The 16240-nt window shown below is 49.5% G+C and overlaps 1 protein-coding gene across 1 annotated transcript in view; it reads right to left on the bottom strand.

The window, feature by feature from the left end:
* LOC146796534 (actin, cytoplasmic 1-like) overlaps nt 1–16240 on the bottom strand; it is a 57290-nt gene that overhangs the window by 21816 nt on the left and 19234 nt on the right. The window contains exon 4 of the mRNA XM_085629155.1: nt 13578–14016. Coding sequence (XP_085485281.1) covers nt 13578–14016 — 439 coding nt within the window. The remainder of the gene's footprint in view (nt 1–13577; nt 14017–16240) is intronic.

The following is a 16240-nucleotide window of genomic DNA, read 5'->3' as shown; positions in this document are numbered from 1 at the left end:
GTAACACTCCGCGACATTCTCCTTGGACATCAATGAGGATCCGCTCAGCTCTCGTGACCTTAACTCAGTTCACTGCAAGTCACCGTTCCTTTGCGGGTGTTCCTGTGCCAGCAGCAGTGCATCCGGGGCCACTAATTCTGTGCAGCTCAAGTCATGGACCCTTGCTGTTTGAACTTTGAACTTCTGATTGTCGAATCACTGTTGTAGTTGTTGCCAGCACCAAACAACCCCTGGGGGGTGGCTCACACTATCCAACATCCATCCAGCACAGGCGTCACTGGACGTGTGACCCTGGTAATAAATGGTGCCGGGCGCACGTGCCCGTAGCCAGTTCCACAAATTATCTCAGTATGTCTGTGTGGTCATTATGTATGCATGAGGGCCCCGGGCCATACCACATTGTGCTGTGTACAGCGTGTGCAACCTTGTCACCTCAGGCAGTGGGCTAGACCTGGGACATGTAGCTGTGTCGGACCCCCATGTGAGCGTAAGGGAGTGGCCCGACATACAGCAGTACCGCGTAGGGTCATTCAACACGTGACTGGGCGTGGTTGAGTTTAGGCCTTGCCAAGGAAGTTACTAATGCGTGTGTCTCTGGTGTACTGTCAGCGCCACCCGTCACGCAATATACAATGTTGCTCTGTAGCATGTCCCCAGAGTGAGGGCTCGGCTGAGGGGTACATGAGGGTGCTCAAGGCCGCTCGGGGTCAGGGATCAGACATTCCAACTGTTGTGTGTGGCTATTTCCGCGGCATGAGCCAGAGGTATACGCTCAACCGCATGGCGAGTTCAGCCAGGCATAGACTCCACATCTGTGTCCGCCCTGTCCTTACCATAGGCCTACACACACGTGGCCGGCCACCTTCAGCGCACAACATCACTGTGTTGTTGTCAGCCTTGTGGACATACGCAGACAGGCATGACAATGGTGTGCCGTAGGGGTGCAAGTGATGCAACGGCACTCCGCACACTAGTGAATGGTTTCGGGGGGAGGGAGGAGCAGCAGTGAGGCTACATAATACACGTTGATGCCGCTCATTTGCAACAAGCAGTACATGTCATCCATAAATCACAAAGTCACACATCACACACCAATGAACCAGTGAGCCTACCTACACATCATTCAGAACCAACTATTGACACATGTCTCTCTGCACTGTCATAGGTGTCCAAGGATATGCACTCTGCGCTTGGATGATGACACCCCTCAGAGCCCCGAACACACAGGCCCAGAGGCAGTACAATACGGCCCACATACGCATCAGAGGCATCGTGGAACGCACATTTGGCATGTTGAAGCCACGTTTCAGGTGCCTGGACGTCACAGGTGTAAGGCTCTTGTACAGCCCAGACATCGTGTGCAAGATGATCGTTGTATGTTATGTGTTGCACAACATTTGTGTACGCAGCAATGCCCCATGGATACGAGTGCCAGATGCACCGGAGGATGATGATGATGATGATGAAGATGAGGCAGGTGGACCACACCCCACTGCAGCCGCAGCAGGAATAGCCCGTAGGAACATCATCATTGAAAATTTCTTCACATGAGCATGTCACATTGTGGCAGTCCTTAGCAATCATGGGACAGTACAAAATGACCACAAGCACAGCATGTGCAAATAAAGGGATTCCAAAAAAACATTCCCTGAGTGCATGTCACTCATCTGTACAGGCACATCTCTCAGCCAAGTGTGAGAGCGACATGTAGTGCAAACAATTTTATGATTTGTTCATGGATTGTTGGTGTGTCACCTATGTGCAGAGAGGCTGTTTGTGTGTCACGTATTCGTACTGCCAGTTCTGTGTGTCGCAGTTAGTAGGGAATGCCACTCTTCGGCGTTTCACATGTGTCACGACCCAACGGACTCCCAGCGCTAGTAAGTAGAGAATGCACAGCAAGAACAACAGTCGCCTCAGAGGGCTTTCGGAAAATTTAGTTCAGTGTCTAAAGTCCTGATGGCCAAGGGGAGATCGCTCCCGAGCTTAGTCACATTAAAGCTTTTGGGAACATATGGGGTAATAAGCTGTTGAAGGATGGGAGGATATTTCACATGAAGGACTCTTTGGGCAATGCACAGGGACTTATATTTATTTATTTGAGCAATGGGAGCCAGTGAAGAGAGCATAGGATGTACCTTCTTTTAGTATTGTCAAGCTGTGATTGAACTCAACCGGTCATCCTACCATTTTTTACAATTTAAAATAATTTCTCTTTCCCAGCAATATGCCCTGCAGTTTATAATTCACTGATGCACACAAACTACCAAAATTGCTTTTAATTTGTTTTACTTTCTACTTTCAGAGAGTTTGATCATGTACAAAATAAACTAATTTCAATTAATTGGCCTACTTCAGATGTCTTCCATGCTGTCAGGATGTCTTATAAAGATCCCAACTCACTTTTATTTTGAACCATAGAAATTATGGTATAATTTGTGTTAGTTTTCAAATAAAAGTAACACATTAATTGGATTCATCATGTAGTAATTGGAGTGCTTTGGCTCCATCCCTTGTGGACTCAAATAGTCCTGACAACCTGTAAGCAGAAGCAATTCTAAATGTAGAATATTAGGAGTATCCCTTTATTAGGTGGGTAGCTGTTTCAATCACATGCAAAAACACAAGAGCAGAGCCCTTCATCAGGCGCTGTGAATCTAGGCATGTGCAAGGTGCAGATTGAACCATACCTCTGTGCTAGGAGAGGTGAGATTGTGTTATGTAAGGTGCAGATATTTGTAAATTGGTTGGTGGAACGTTGGTGGAAAGTAGCAATGGGATTGTGATGGTGTGAATGGCCAATTCATAGAATATAAACCTGGTGGTTCTTTGCTAGGATCCTTGTAGAATGTACTCCCAAAGGCATGTTTACACTTGACTCCCTAGAGCCTATTCCTTCATCTTTCATCATCAGCCATACGTTGTGTGGAAATGTGATCGGGAAGGTTTGTAACACTGGTGCCCATCATGGAATGTCTGCATCGTCAGGGGTCCCAACAGCTGCAACTATTTCCACATCTTTTACTCTGAGATAGTGGGAAGCAGCAAGACAGAGTTTGGCAGGCAGTCTGCAGCAAACACGAGGAAGAAGGTAGAGAAAGGTTGACAAAGGGAATTTCAGATAGTGGCATCAGACAGAGGATCAGAAAGCAACAAGTTAGATGTAACTTATTGGTACACGATGTATATAAGGCAGGAATGTAGAGGCTCGTACGGGGATGTTGGAAGAGCGTCCCCGTGTAGCAGGTAGACAGAAACAAATGTAAGGCAGAATTCAGACAGGACGGCAGGCTGAAAAAGGTAGGTAGAGGCAAGAAGGAACAGCTGTAGCAGGCTCATCTTTAGAGGGTGGTTGTTAGAAATGGGATTTTTGGTAGGCTAGGGCATATGCCAAAGCCAGGCGGAAACCACCACTCTAGTCAGGATAAGGGAGTTACAGGCTTATCTTAGAGGCAGTGTGTAAAGCATTTGCACATAACCAACAGTAATACAGTGTAAGCACTACAAAAGGACACCACACCAGTTTAGAAAAATATCCAATATTTTTATATACTTAAGACAAGACCAAAAACAATAAAAATCCACAATACAGTACTTAAAAATCTTCAGTTATCAAAATATGCTTGAACAACAGTTCCTTGATGTCGAAAACTCTGTCCGGGGCTTTCACGGTGTCGTGAACAAACAAATCCAAACAGATCTGGCTGACTGTGGCGTTGCAGGCCAGCTAAGGTTTCGGGAAGACCCGCAAACAGTACCTTTTAGAAATGCAGGGTGTCGGCGACCTCTCGTTGAGCTTCCGAAAGCACGGCATCTGCAGGCGTCGGTTCCGGAGGTCGGTGCAGGAGTCGTCGGGCCCTCGAAGTCACACGTGTTGCAGATCGAACTCTTCTCTGTTGAAGTCAGGAGCGCTGGCTTAAGTAGGCGTCGGGAGCTGCGGTACAAAGTGGAGCGGTGCCTTGTGCAGTGCCCTCAAGTCACGGTGCAAGCAGCGGCTCGGTGGTGGCATCAGATGGCGTTGTCCGTGAGACCCAGGCCGCGGTGTGAAGTGTATGCGGTGCAGGTTGCAGTGCAAGCAGCAGTGTTGTCATTGCTGTAGCACTGTCATTGGCTGACAAACGAGAGTCGATGTCGCCTGCGTCGGTAGGCCAAGGCTGCGGTGCGGGATGCGGACGGTGCGTCGTGTAACTTTACGAGCGGTGCCCTTGAACCACAGTGCAAGCAGCAGCATAGATTTCAGCGTGGAGCGAGGCGGTGCGGAGTGCGGTGCCCACGGGTCACGGTGCGAGCAGCGGCTCGGTGACAGTGTCAGCAGGCATCGACGGTGAGACCAGGGTCACGGTGCGGCATTGCGGCGGTGCCCTCGATGCTGCCTTCAGGACACAGAGTCGGCAGCGGCGTCGGCAACGTTGTTGGGTTGCTTCTTCTTCTGTTGCAGCACAAAACACACAGTCCCCAGTGCTGAGAGCGGAAGAGCTTGAAGTCTTTGCTGTTCCTGAGACTTCTTGAACGGGGGAAAGCTCTATCTCAAGCCCTTGGAGAAACTCACAAAAATAGATTGCAGAAAGTTCAGTCCAGTCCTTTCACTGCCCAAGACAGAAGCAGCCAATGCAGGCCAACACAGCAAAGCACACAGCCATATGGTAGTTCCTCCTCACAGCTTCTCCAGCTCTTCTTCTTGGCAGTCTTTATGGTCCAAAAGAGTTCTAATGTTCAGGGGTCTAGGCCCCAGTATTTATATCCCAAAAGCCTTTGATCTCTTAGGCAGAGAGTGTCTGTGCCCAGCCAGAACTAGTTCTGCCTTCTCTGGTGTGACTTCCTGGCAGGACGTGGAGACAGCATGGTCAGAGGCAGACCAGGCCCTTTGAGGTGCAAGGAAATCTCCTCCCCCTTCCCCAATCGCAGCCCAGGTCTATTCAGCCCTTTCCTGACCCACCTAGACTATCTGCAGCCACTCCTGCTCCCCAGCCTTCTTGTCATCCAAAACCCGGATAGGCAATCCACATTCCAACAGAGGTACACGGGATGACTAAGCAAGAAAATACCTACTTTCTAAAAGTGGTATTTTCAAACACAGAATGTAAAAATCAGCTTCCCTAAAAGATGCATCTTTAGTTCAGGCATACTAAACTCTATTTTCCTACCTAATTCGCCGGGCCAGTTATGTTTGTAAGATGTTATAAATTGAAATTGGCCGTAATTCACTATCAGGACATGCCACACACACCAGGGCATGTCCTACCTTTCACATACACTGCACCCAGTCGACAGGGGTACCTTGGGCATACCTTAGGGGTGGCTGACATGTAAGAAAAGAGAGGTGAGAGACTGGCAAGTGTGTGCCCTGGCCAAGTCGACATGGCAGTAACAAACTGCGCTCAGACTCCGCAATGGCGGGTCTGAGTTACCTTTTCAGGGCTACTCACATGGGTGGCACAATCAGTGGTGCAGGCCCGCTAGTAGCATTTGATCCACAGGCCCTGGCACACTCAGTGCACTTTACTAGGGACTAACAAGTAAATCAAATATCCAATCATGGAGACACCAATCCATAACACAATTTACCACAGGAGCACTTGCACTTTACCACTGATCAGCAGTGAGAAAAGTGCGCAGAAACACTACGCCAGCAAGAACAGAATCAAAACCGGGAGGTCAGAAAGCAAAAACTCAGTAGAAACACGCCAAAAGATGCCAAACCTAACACATGTCCCTTCCAGCTGAAAGTATGGAGAACTACCCACCCTCCTTGGAGTTCTCTTCACTAAGGCGGAAGAACCTGGACAGACCATCTGCATTGGCATGTTCTGTACCAGGACGGTGTTCCACCGTAAAGTCCATTTCCTGTAGGGAGATGGACCACCTCAGCAGTTTTGGATTCTCACCCCTCATTTGCATCAACCATCTGAGGGGCCTGTGGTTTGTCTGAACCTAGAAGTGAGTCCCAAACAGGTACGGTCTCAGCTTCTTCAGTGCCCAGACCACAGTGAAAGCTTCCCTTTCGTTGGCACTCCACCTCTGTTTCCTGGGGAGTAGTCTCCGGCTAAGGAAGAATACAGGCTGGTCTAGGCCCTCTTCGTTTAGGTGTGAGAGCACCGCTCTCACTCCATGCTCTGAAGCGTCAGTCTGCACGATGAATTCCTTGGAGAAGTCGGGGGCCTTGGGCATGGGTGCCGTGCACAGGGCGGCCTTCAGGGCATCAATATCCTTCTGGCAGGACTCAGTCCAGAGCACCTTCTTGGGCTGCTTCCTGAAAGTCAGCTCTGTTAAGGGGGCAACAATGGTGCCATACCCCTTAATAAAACCTCCTGTGGTACCCGGTGAGTCCTAAGAAGGCCCTCACCTCTGTCTGGGTCTTGGGGGGCTTCCAAGCCAGAATGGTGTCAATCTTGGGTTGTAGGGGCGCCACCTGGCCACTTCCTACCTGCTGTCCCAAGTACCCCACCGAACCCTGCCCGATCTGGCACTTACTGGCCTTGATCGTGAGGCCTACCCTCTGTCGCGCCTTCAACTCTTTACCGAGGTGCTGCAAGTGTTCCTCCCAGCTGGAACTGAACACTGCGATGTCATCCAGCTAGGCGGAACTGAAATCCTCCAGCCCAGCCAACACCTGGTTGACCAACCTCTGAAAGGTGGCAGGGGCATTCTTCAACCCAAAGGACATCACCCGGAACTGGTAATGTCTTTCTGGGGTTGAAAATGCCGACCTCTCCTTGGCCCCATCGGGTAAGGCAATCTACCAGTACCCAGACGTTAAATCAAACGTGCTGAGGAACTTGGCAGCTCCCAACCAATCAATGACCTCATCAGCTCTGGGGATGGGGTGTGCGTCAGTCCTGGTGACGGCACTGAGCCCACGGTAATCCACACAAAACCGCAGTTCTGGAGTGGCACGGGGTGCAGCAGCCTTTGGGACCAAGACCACTGGGCTGGCCCAAGGACTGTTGGAAGGCTCGATCACCCCTAACGCCAACATCTCAGAGACCTACCCTTTAATGCTGGCCTTGACCCGGCCAGTCAACTTGTAAATCTTGTGCTTCACAAGAGGGCTGTCAGCGGTGTCCACGTCATGGGTACAGCAGTGAGTAACACCTGGGGTCAGGGAGAACAGTGGGGCAAACTGTCCCAACAACTGGTGACAGTCGCTCTGCTGCTCTGGAGTCAGTGTTGGGGAGAGGATCACACCTTGCACTGACCCATCGTGCTCTTTGGTAGACAGGAGGTCAGGGAGAGGTTCACTCTCATCTTCCACCCTATCATCTGTCGCCAAGAGCATGCTCACTTCGGACCTCTCGAAGTGGGGCTTGGGGCGTTTCACGTGGAGGACCCTCAAAGAGTTCCTTGGAACCCCCAAATCCACCAGGTAGGTGACATCACTTTTGCGCTCCACCAACTCAAATGGCCCAATCCATTTGTCCTGCAAGGCACAAGGTTCCACTGGGGCCATGTCCCACACTTTTACTTTTTGCCGTGGTTGGAATTGAGTGGCATTCTTGTCATACCACTTCCTCATTTCTTCCTGGCTGGCTTCTAGGTTCACCTGAGCGAGTTTTCTGAAGCAGGCACTTTGGTTTCTGAAGGCCAGCATGTAACTAAACACATCCTGGGGAGTTTTCCTGGGAGCTGCCTCCCAGCCTTCCTTCACCAAACTCAGAGGTACTTTCACAGTGTGACCATACAGAAGCTCAAAGGTACTGAACCCAATAGACTTCTGTGGTACCTCCCTGCATGCAAAGAGAAGGTACTGCAAGAGGACGTCCCTCTTATGCCTCATGGGTTCTGTTAGACCCTTAATCATGCCCTTCAAGGTCTAGTTGAATCTCTCCACCAGTCCGTTACATTGTGGGTGGTAAGGGGTGGTGAAATTGTAGGTTACATCACACTCCTTCCACAGGTATGTCATATACTTAGATATGAAATTGGTCCCCCTGTCAGAAACCACCTCTCTGGGGAACCCCACTCGGGAAAAGATCACCATTAACGCCCGGCCCACCACTGGCGCCGTCGTTGTCCTGAGAGGGATTGCCTCTGGGTACCGGGTGGCATGGTCCACCAAGACCAGGATGTACCTGTTGCCCATGGCTGTCTTGGGGTCCAATGGCACCATAATGTCCATCCCTACTCTTATGAAGGGAGTTCGAACCACTGGAAAAGGTTGGAGAGGAGCTTTGACCTTCTTCCCACTCTTACCACTTGCCTGGCAAGTTTGGCAAGACCGACAATGCACATCCAACTGCCTTCGCATTTGGGGCCAGAAGAAGTGGGTGACAAGCCTGTCAAAGGTCTTGTCCTGCCCCAAATGTCCTGCCAAAGGCACGTCATGAGCCAGACTCAGTAGGAAGGTCCTGAAGCACTGGGGTACCACCGGCACACGGGCTGACCCAGGCTCAGCGACCTTATGCTCACTGTACAGGAGATCATTCTCCCAGTAGATCCAATGTGATCCGGACTGATCACCAGCTTCCTGGTCTGCAGTCTGCCACCGCAGACCCTTGAGATAAGGGCACTCCTTCTGCTCCTTGCAGAATTCCTCCCTGGTGAGACCCTCTTCTTGCTGCCAATGGGTCAGCTCAGAGACGTCCCCAAGTTCAGCTACCTGCTCCCCTGTAGGCACCGGGGCGTCCCCCTCAAGGTCCGCCTCCTCCCGGTACATGGGAACGTTAGGGGCCGGTTTCCCACGTCCCTTGCCCTTTCTCTTGGCAGGGACTTGGGCCACTGTTTCAGGCTCCAAGTCCTCTTGATCACCCTGTCTGGCCGCCATTGACCGAGTGGACATGATGCCCACTCTGGCAACCCAAGCATCTCCAAGTGAGACCTGAGCTCAACAGCCTTCCATAAGGACTGCTCCAGGTTATTACCTAGCAGACAATCAACAAGCATGTAAGGGCTCACAACCACCCTCAAGGGACCTTGGACCCCCGCCATTCGAAGGAAACCTGCGCCACCACAATGACTTGGTGGAACGCCCCAGGGACTACCTGCTTCTCAGAGACCAGGTGACACCGGACGGAAGTCACACTGGCTCCAGTATCTCTGAGAGCCTCTACCCTTTTCCCATTGATGGTCACCCAGGTGCTGTATTTCTTTGTGTTGGGGGCACTGGGTTTCCTGGGACCATCTCTCTGTCCCCTAGTGAGACGAGGGTCATTTCTGCGGGGTCCCCACCCTCCTGTGGTTACTCCTGCTCCCCAAGCACTACACTAGCCAACACATTGGACTGCCCACCGGTGGGTGGCTGTGCCCCTTAGGCACTTGGGGTCCCCCTTCATGTGACCCACCTGGTCACATGCAAAACACTTGTGGGGGCCGGTCTCAACAGGCTTTCCTGACGAGACCTCTTGTTTCTTATCTCCTTGGGGATGGAAACCTTTACCCTGGGTGATAGTTTAGGGCCCTTTAGAGAACTCCTGTATTTTACCCTTGTCCCCCCCACTTTTCAGCTGGGGATCCTGCCCACCTTTGGCTGAGTCTCCCCCATACACTTTCCTGTGGACCCTGGTACTCACCCAGCGGTCCGCCTTCATAGCAAGCTTCCTGGGGTCAATCAGCTTACTATCAACTAGGTGCTGGCGCAGATCTGCAAAACATAGACTAGACAAGTGCTCCCATGCAATCAAATTGTAGAGCTCCCGAAAATCTGTCACATTACTGCCCTTCACCCAGCCATCCAGTGACATGCAAAACATATCTACACATTCCAACCAAGTGTTGGCATCGGACTTCTTACTGGACCTGAACTGATCCCTGTACTTTTCAGGAGTGAGACCATACTTAGTGAGAATGGCGTCCTTCTTGTTTGGATAGGTGAGGTGATACCCCTTACCCAAAGCTATTAAAGTATCCCTGGCTTCTTCTGGGAAGAGAGGCTACAATCCTGCTCCCCAATTTTCCTCAGGGAGCCCATTCATGTGTATCGCTTCCTCGTAACCCTGAAACCACCATTGTATGTCATCCCCCTTCTTGAATTATTTGCCTACATTCTCAGGGGTGTGCACAATCCTGTCTGCCTGTCTTGATGGGTTGCTGCCACCATCTGAGCTGGCTTTACTCCTCTATCCAGCTCATTTATCCTGAACTCATGGTCTGACATCATCCTTTTCTCCTCCATGGCTAACCTAAGCTTCTCCAGTTCTACTGCAACTCTCCTTGCTTCCTGTCTGTGCTCCAGCTCTCCTAGGGATAGGCCACTGCTGCCTGGCCAGGAGGGTTCCCCCCCTCCCAAAAGCACATTCACTCTAGGAATAGGCTCCTCCGCCTCTCCACTGAGATCACCAGACTGCTCACTGGCATGTCTGGCTGATACCCAGGCCCTCAGCGCCTTTTATAGCTCCTCCTTCCTCGTGAGGCCTCTAACTTGGAATGTTAGGTTTTTGCAAATTTATTTCAATTCCCTAACATTGGAGGATTCCAACTTATCCTCCTCAAAGGCAATTTCCAGGGATGCAACAGATGGTGCTCTTGATTCAGGCATAATGAAGTAGCAAGTTCAAAAATAGGCCAAAAAGGAAAAGAACCAGTATGTGGCATGTAATGGTCTGTGATATGGTAGTAGTACACACCAATCACTGTAAATCAAGTGCAAACACAAGTCCTATCCTCACCGCTGACAACCAATGTTAGAAATGGGATTTACACTCCTAAAATAACCCCTGCTCACCACCTTGGTAGCTTGGCACGAGCAGTCGGGCTTATCTTAGAGGCAGTGTGTAAAGCATTTGCACATAACCAACAGTAATACAGTGTAAGCACTACAAAAGGACAGCACACCAGTTTAGAAAAATATTCAATATTTTTATATACTTAAGACAAGACCAAAAACGATAAAAATCCACAATACACAGTACTTAAAAATCTTCAGTTATCAAAATCTGCTTGAAAAACAGTTCCTTGATGTCGATAGCTCCGTCAGGGGCTATCACGGCATCGTGAAAAAAAAAAAAACAGTTCTAGCTGACCGCGGCGTCGCGGGCCAGCTACGGTGTCGGGAAGACCCGCAAACAGTACCTTTTAGGAATGCAGGGCATCACCGACCTTTCATTGAGCTTCCGAAAGCACGGCGTCTGCAGGCGTCGGTTACCAAGGTCTGTGCAGGAGTCGTCGGGGCCCTCAAAGTCACACGTGTTGCAGATCGAACTCCTCTCTGTTGAAGTCAGGAGCGCTAGCGTCAGTAGGCGTCGGGTGCTGCAGTGCGAAGTGCTGCGTGCGGTGCCCTCAGGTCGCGGTGCGAGCAGCGGCTCGGTGGCGGTGTCAGATGGCATAGTCGGTGAGACCAGGGTCATGGTGTGAAGTGAATGCGGTGCTCGTCGCGGTGCTGGCAGGTCGCGGTGCAAGCAGCGGCGTTGTCGTTGATGATGCGCTGTGGTCGACTGACGAACAGGAGTCAATAGCCCCGGTGTCGGTAGGCCAAGGCTGTGGTGCGGGATGAGTGGGGTGCGTCATGTAACTTTATGAGCGGTGCCCTAGAACCACAGTGCAAGCAGCGGTGTAGATTTCAGCGTGGAGCGTCGTTGTAGGGGATACCAAAGGGTCGTCGTGAAGCGAGGTGGTGCAGAGTGTGGTGCCTACAGGTCACAGGGCGAGCAGCGCCTCGGTTGCGGCAACAGCAGGCGGTGTCGGTGAGACCAGGGTCGCGGTGCTGCATTACGGCAGTGCCCTCTGCTTTGCCTTCCGGACACGGAGTCGGCAGCAGCATCGTCAACGTCGTCGGGTTGCTTCTTCTTCTGTTGCAGCACAAAAAAACACAGTCCCCAGTGCTGAGGGCAGAAGAGCTTGAAGTATTTGCTGTTCCTGAGACTTCTTTAACAGGGTGCAAGCTCTACCTCATGCCCTTGAAGAAACTCAAAAAAGTAGACTGCAGAAAGTTCGATGCAGTCCTTTCACTGCCCAAGACAGAAGCAGCCACTGCAGGCCAACAGAGCAAACCTCACAGCAATGTGGTAGTTCCTCCTCACTGCTTTTCCAGCTCTCCTTCTTGGCAGTCTTCTAGTATTTATATCCCAAAATCCTTTGATCTCTTAGGCAGAGAATGTCTGTGCCTAGCCAGAACCAGTTCTGCCATCTCTGTTGTGACTTCCTGGCAGGATGTGGAGACGGCATGGTCAGAGGCAGACCAGGCCCTTTGAGGTGCAAGGAAATCTCCTCCCCCTTCCCCAATTGCAGTCCAGGTCTATTCAGCCCTTTCCTGACTCACCTAGACTATCTGGAGCCACTCCTGCTCTACAGCCTTCTGTCATCCAAAACCCAGACAGGCAATCCACATTCCAGCAGAGGCAAAGGTGGTGACTGAGCAATAAAATACCTACTTTCTAAAAGTGGTATTTTCAAACACAGAATATAAAAATCACCTTCACTAAAAGATGCATCTTTCGATTCTGAGTTCAGGCATACTAAATTTTATTTTCCCACCTAATTCCCTGGGCCAATTATGTTTATAAGATGTTATAAACAAACTCTCCATTCTGTCCTATGGGGAACAGGTAGCCTTGCAATAGCGAAAAACGAAATTGGCCGTAATTCACTATCAGGACATGCCACACACACCAGGGTATGTCCTACCTTTCACATACACTGCACCGGCCCACAGGGGTACCTTGGGTCTACCTTAGGGGTGGCTGACATGTATGAAAAGGGAAGGTGAGGGACTGGTAAGCGTGTGTACTGGCCAAGTCGACATGGCAGTTACAAACTGCGCACAGACTCTGCAATTGAGGGTCTGAGTTACCTTTTCAGGGCTACTCACGTGGGTAGCACAATTAGTGCTGCAGGCCCATTAGTAGCATTTAATTCACATGGCCTGGCACACTCAGTGCACTTTACTAGGGACTAACAAGTAAATCAAATATCTAATCATGGAGACACCAATCCATAACACAATTTACCACAGGAGCACTTGCACTTTACCACTTATCAGCAGTGAGAAAAGTGCGCAGAAACACCATGCCAGCAAAAACAGAGTCAAAACTGTCAGAAAGCAAAAACTCAGGGAAAACACGCCGAAAGGTGCCACGTCTAACAGTGGTGCTTAAGGAGGCAATCAGATGGCCAGAAAGAGGTTTTCCAGCAAACGTATGAAGACTCAAACATATGAGAGGACAGAAGCACAGTGAGCAGGTTGAGGATCGTAGGCAGGACAACAGGTCAGAGCTCAATCATGTATTGTGTACTTGTCACTCTTGTTGATGGTGGGAAATTGGATTTTCATGAACATGTTGTGCATTGGAGTCTGGTGCTTGAGCTATGATCCCCCATTAGACAGACAGGTGTATCAGCAGTGGGCATTGTGGTTCCACACTACATGGTTCATCTGTTCAACCATCCTAATTTCCCACCAATCCTCTGATAACAACCCTCAATCCTTCCGTCATGACGAAGCCTAACTCTTTGCACTGTCACCACCATGCTCTTCCTAGCAGGTAGACCCATGTACTGTATAAAAAGGTCCCAGAATCCTGCAGACAGGCACAGATATTCACTATTTAAGAATATTAATGAATATCCCACAATGTAGAATAGAAATTCCATAATCAATCCTGCAGCCAAATTATCACATAATAGCAAGAGCATTGATATTGACTCACCCAGGAAGTATGGCTGGAAAAGCGCCTCTGGGGACCTGAACCTTTCATTGCCAATAGTGACCAACTGACCATCTGGCAACTCATATGTTTTCTCTAGTGAGGACGAGGAGGCAGCAGTCATCATTTCCTGATCAAAGTCCAAAGTAACATAACAGAGCTTCTCTTTAATGTCACGCACAATTTCCCTTTCAGCTGTGGTAACAAAGCTGTAGCCCCTCTCAGTCAGGATCTTAATGAGGTAGTCTGTCAGGTCACGACCAGCCAAGTTAAGACGCAGAATAGCATGAGGCAGGGCATAACATTCATAGATGGGCACGGTGTGGGTGACACCATCACCGGAATCCATCACAATACCAGTGGTACGACCAGAGGCATACAGGGACAGGACAGCTTGAATGCTAACATACATAGCTGGTGTGTTGAAGGTCTCAAACATGATCTGAAAAAGAAAAGTTGTACAACGCAATAAGAGAACAAAGACTGGTGCAAATGTTGGTTGACAGATAATGGTTGTTTTTTCCATCAGAAAACGCTGTAGTTTCATTAACTATGTGAACTAATGTTAACACTATTTATAGCATTGCCAGAAACATCCTACAGATAAATGCAAGATTCTGGCGAGTAAATAATATGCAGTCATATTGCAATCAATCACGGTTGGTATCCTTTAAGGCACTTAATGTGGATGGGACGTCAGGGAGAATCATCTTAATTATTATGGGTAAAATAGATTTATTAGCAAGGTGCCCCAGAATTCCAGAGATGTGGAAAATGTCATGAGAATAGACATGTGGCACAAAGCCTATCATTGTCACAGTCTTTTATGATTGCACCACATTGTTTTCTCAGACAGTCTGAAAATTAAACGTTCTAGTTCAGACAGTGGGAAACTAGATTATGTAAAAAAAACTTGTAATATTTTAAGTGTAATTAAGAGAGATATAGTGGTAAAGTTATCCTCATTCCATATGTTGGAGTATGCTTTGGTTTTTAGTACAAATCTGATCTCCGAATTTGTATTTTAATTAGGTTCCATAACCCTCATTGGGCCCGACTTAGACTTTGGTGGGCTGTAGTTCACTACAAACCTGGGGGGGTACCATGTCAGCCTAACCATTGTTCCACCGGCTCTAATGTAAGGGACTGTCAGAGAAAGGATATCAGGCCTCCTGACCTATTTAGTGCGAACCATTTAATGTATTTTTTTTCTGACTGTCGCCACCCGGAAACACTTGGCGGTGTGGAATATCAAAGAATGGGAAATGACATATACACTCTGTAAGAAATCTCCCAGGATGTGAGGGTCATAAGTTCTTTTGTTTTTAAATAACAAACTCCTACTTTCAGAGTCTGTTTTTGAAACAGTAAATACGTTTGGTGCGCAGCCATTTGAAAGATAAAAAGAAGAAAGACCAATTGATGGACGGAATGCAGAACAATGTCATACATTCACCCCAGTACAGAGATCTGGGCCTAAAGCCATCGGTTTTTTGCTCACCATACCATTCCAGTTTGGACCCAGCCATATGCAAATCAGTCTTGACCCTGCGCCCAATGGGAACAGTCCAGCCCGAACTGCCAGGCCAGGTCCTCCCTGGACTGAAAACAAGCATCCTAGGACCGGTTTTGGGCTTTCAGCCCTCATCAGCCAGGATAGCTTGACTCCAGCGGCACGGAGAGCATGGGACCCATGTCTGGGCATACCCGTCCCGCTCAGGGTAACAAATGCAAAAAGAACAATTGATGTACAGAATGCAGAACAATGTCAAACATTCACCACAGTACAGGGATCTGGGCCTAAATCAATTGTTTTTTCGCTCACCATGCCATTCCAGTTTGAATCCAGCCATATGCAAATCAGTCGTGACCCTGTGCCCAATGCGAACAGTCTAGCCCAAACTGCCAGGCCTGGTCCTCCCTGGACTGGAAACAAGCATCCTAGGACCAGTTTCGGGCTTTCAGCCCTCATCAGCCGGATAGCTTGACTGCAGCGGCATGGAGAGCACAGGTCCCACGTCTGGGCATACCCGTCCCGCTCGGGGTAACAAATGCAAAAAGAACAATTGATGGACAGAATGCAGAACAATGTCATACATTCACCCCAGTACAGAGATCTGGGCCTAAATCCATCATTTGTTTGTGTAGCACTTTTCACCCTACGTGGGATGGGTATGCCCAGACGTGGGTCCCTTGCTCACCGTGCCACTGGATTCAAGCTAGCCTGGCTGATGAAGGGTAATACTCAGAAACTGGTCCCAGGATGCTTGTTTCCGGTCCATGGAGGACCTGGCTTGGCAGTTCGGTCTGGACGAGGCACAGGGTCAAGACTGATTTGTATATGCCTGGGTCTAAACTGGGGTGGCATGGTGAGCAAAAGAACGATGAATTTGACCCAGATCTCTTGACTGGGGGGTGAATGTATAATTTATTCAGCATTCTGTTTGCGTAGCGGCATTTGAAAGATGGCAGCTGCGAATCAAACTTGCAGTGCCTCAGAGGAACCGCCGTAACTGTGGTTCCAGAGATCACCACTGGGCCGGCAGTGATCTCTGGATATGGCGGGCAGTAATAAATCAGGCTAGAAGACTTAATGTCATCTGCCACCCTTACGGAGGGAGAGCTGGCACCAAATACCAATCAGGCCCGTTACCTTTGACAGATTT

The sequence above is a fragment of the Triturus cristatus genome, chromosome 10, assembly GCF_964204655.1.
Source record: "Triturus cristatus chromosome 10, aTriCri1.1, whole genome shotgun sequence".
NCBI lineage: Eukaryota > Metazoa > Chordata > Amphibia > Caudata > Salamandridae > Triturus > Triturus cristatus.
Note: the sequence above shows the minus strand (reverse complement) of the source record. Positions and strands in the feature narration are given on the sequence as shown.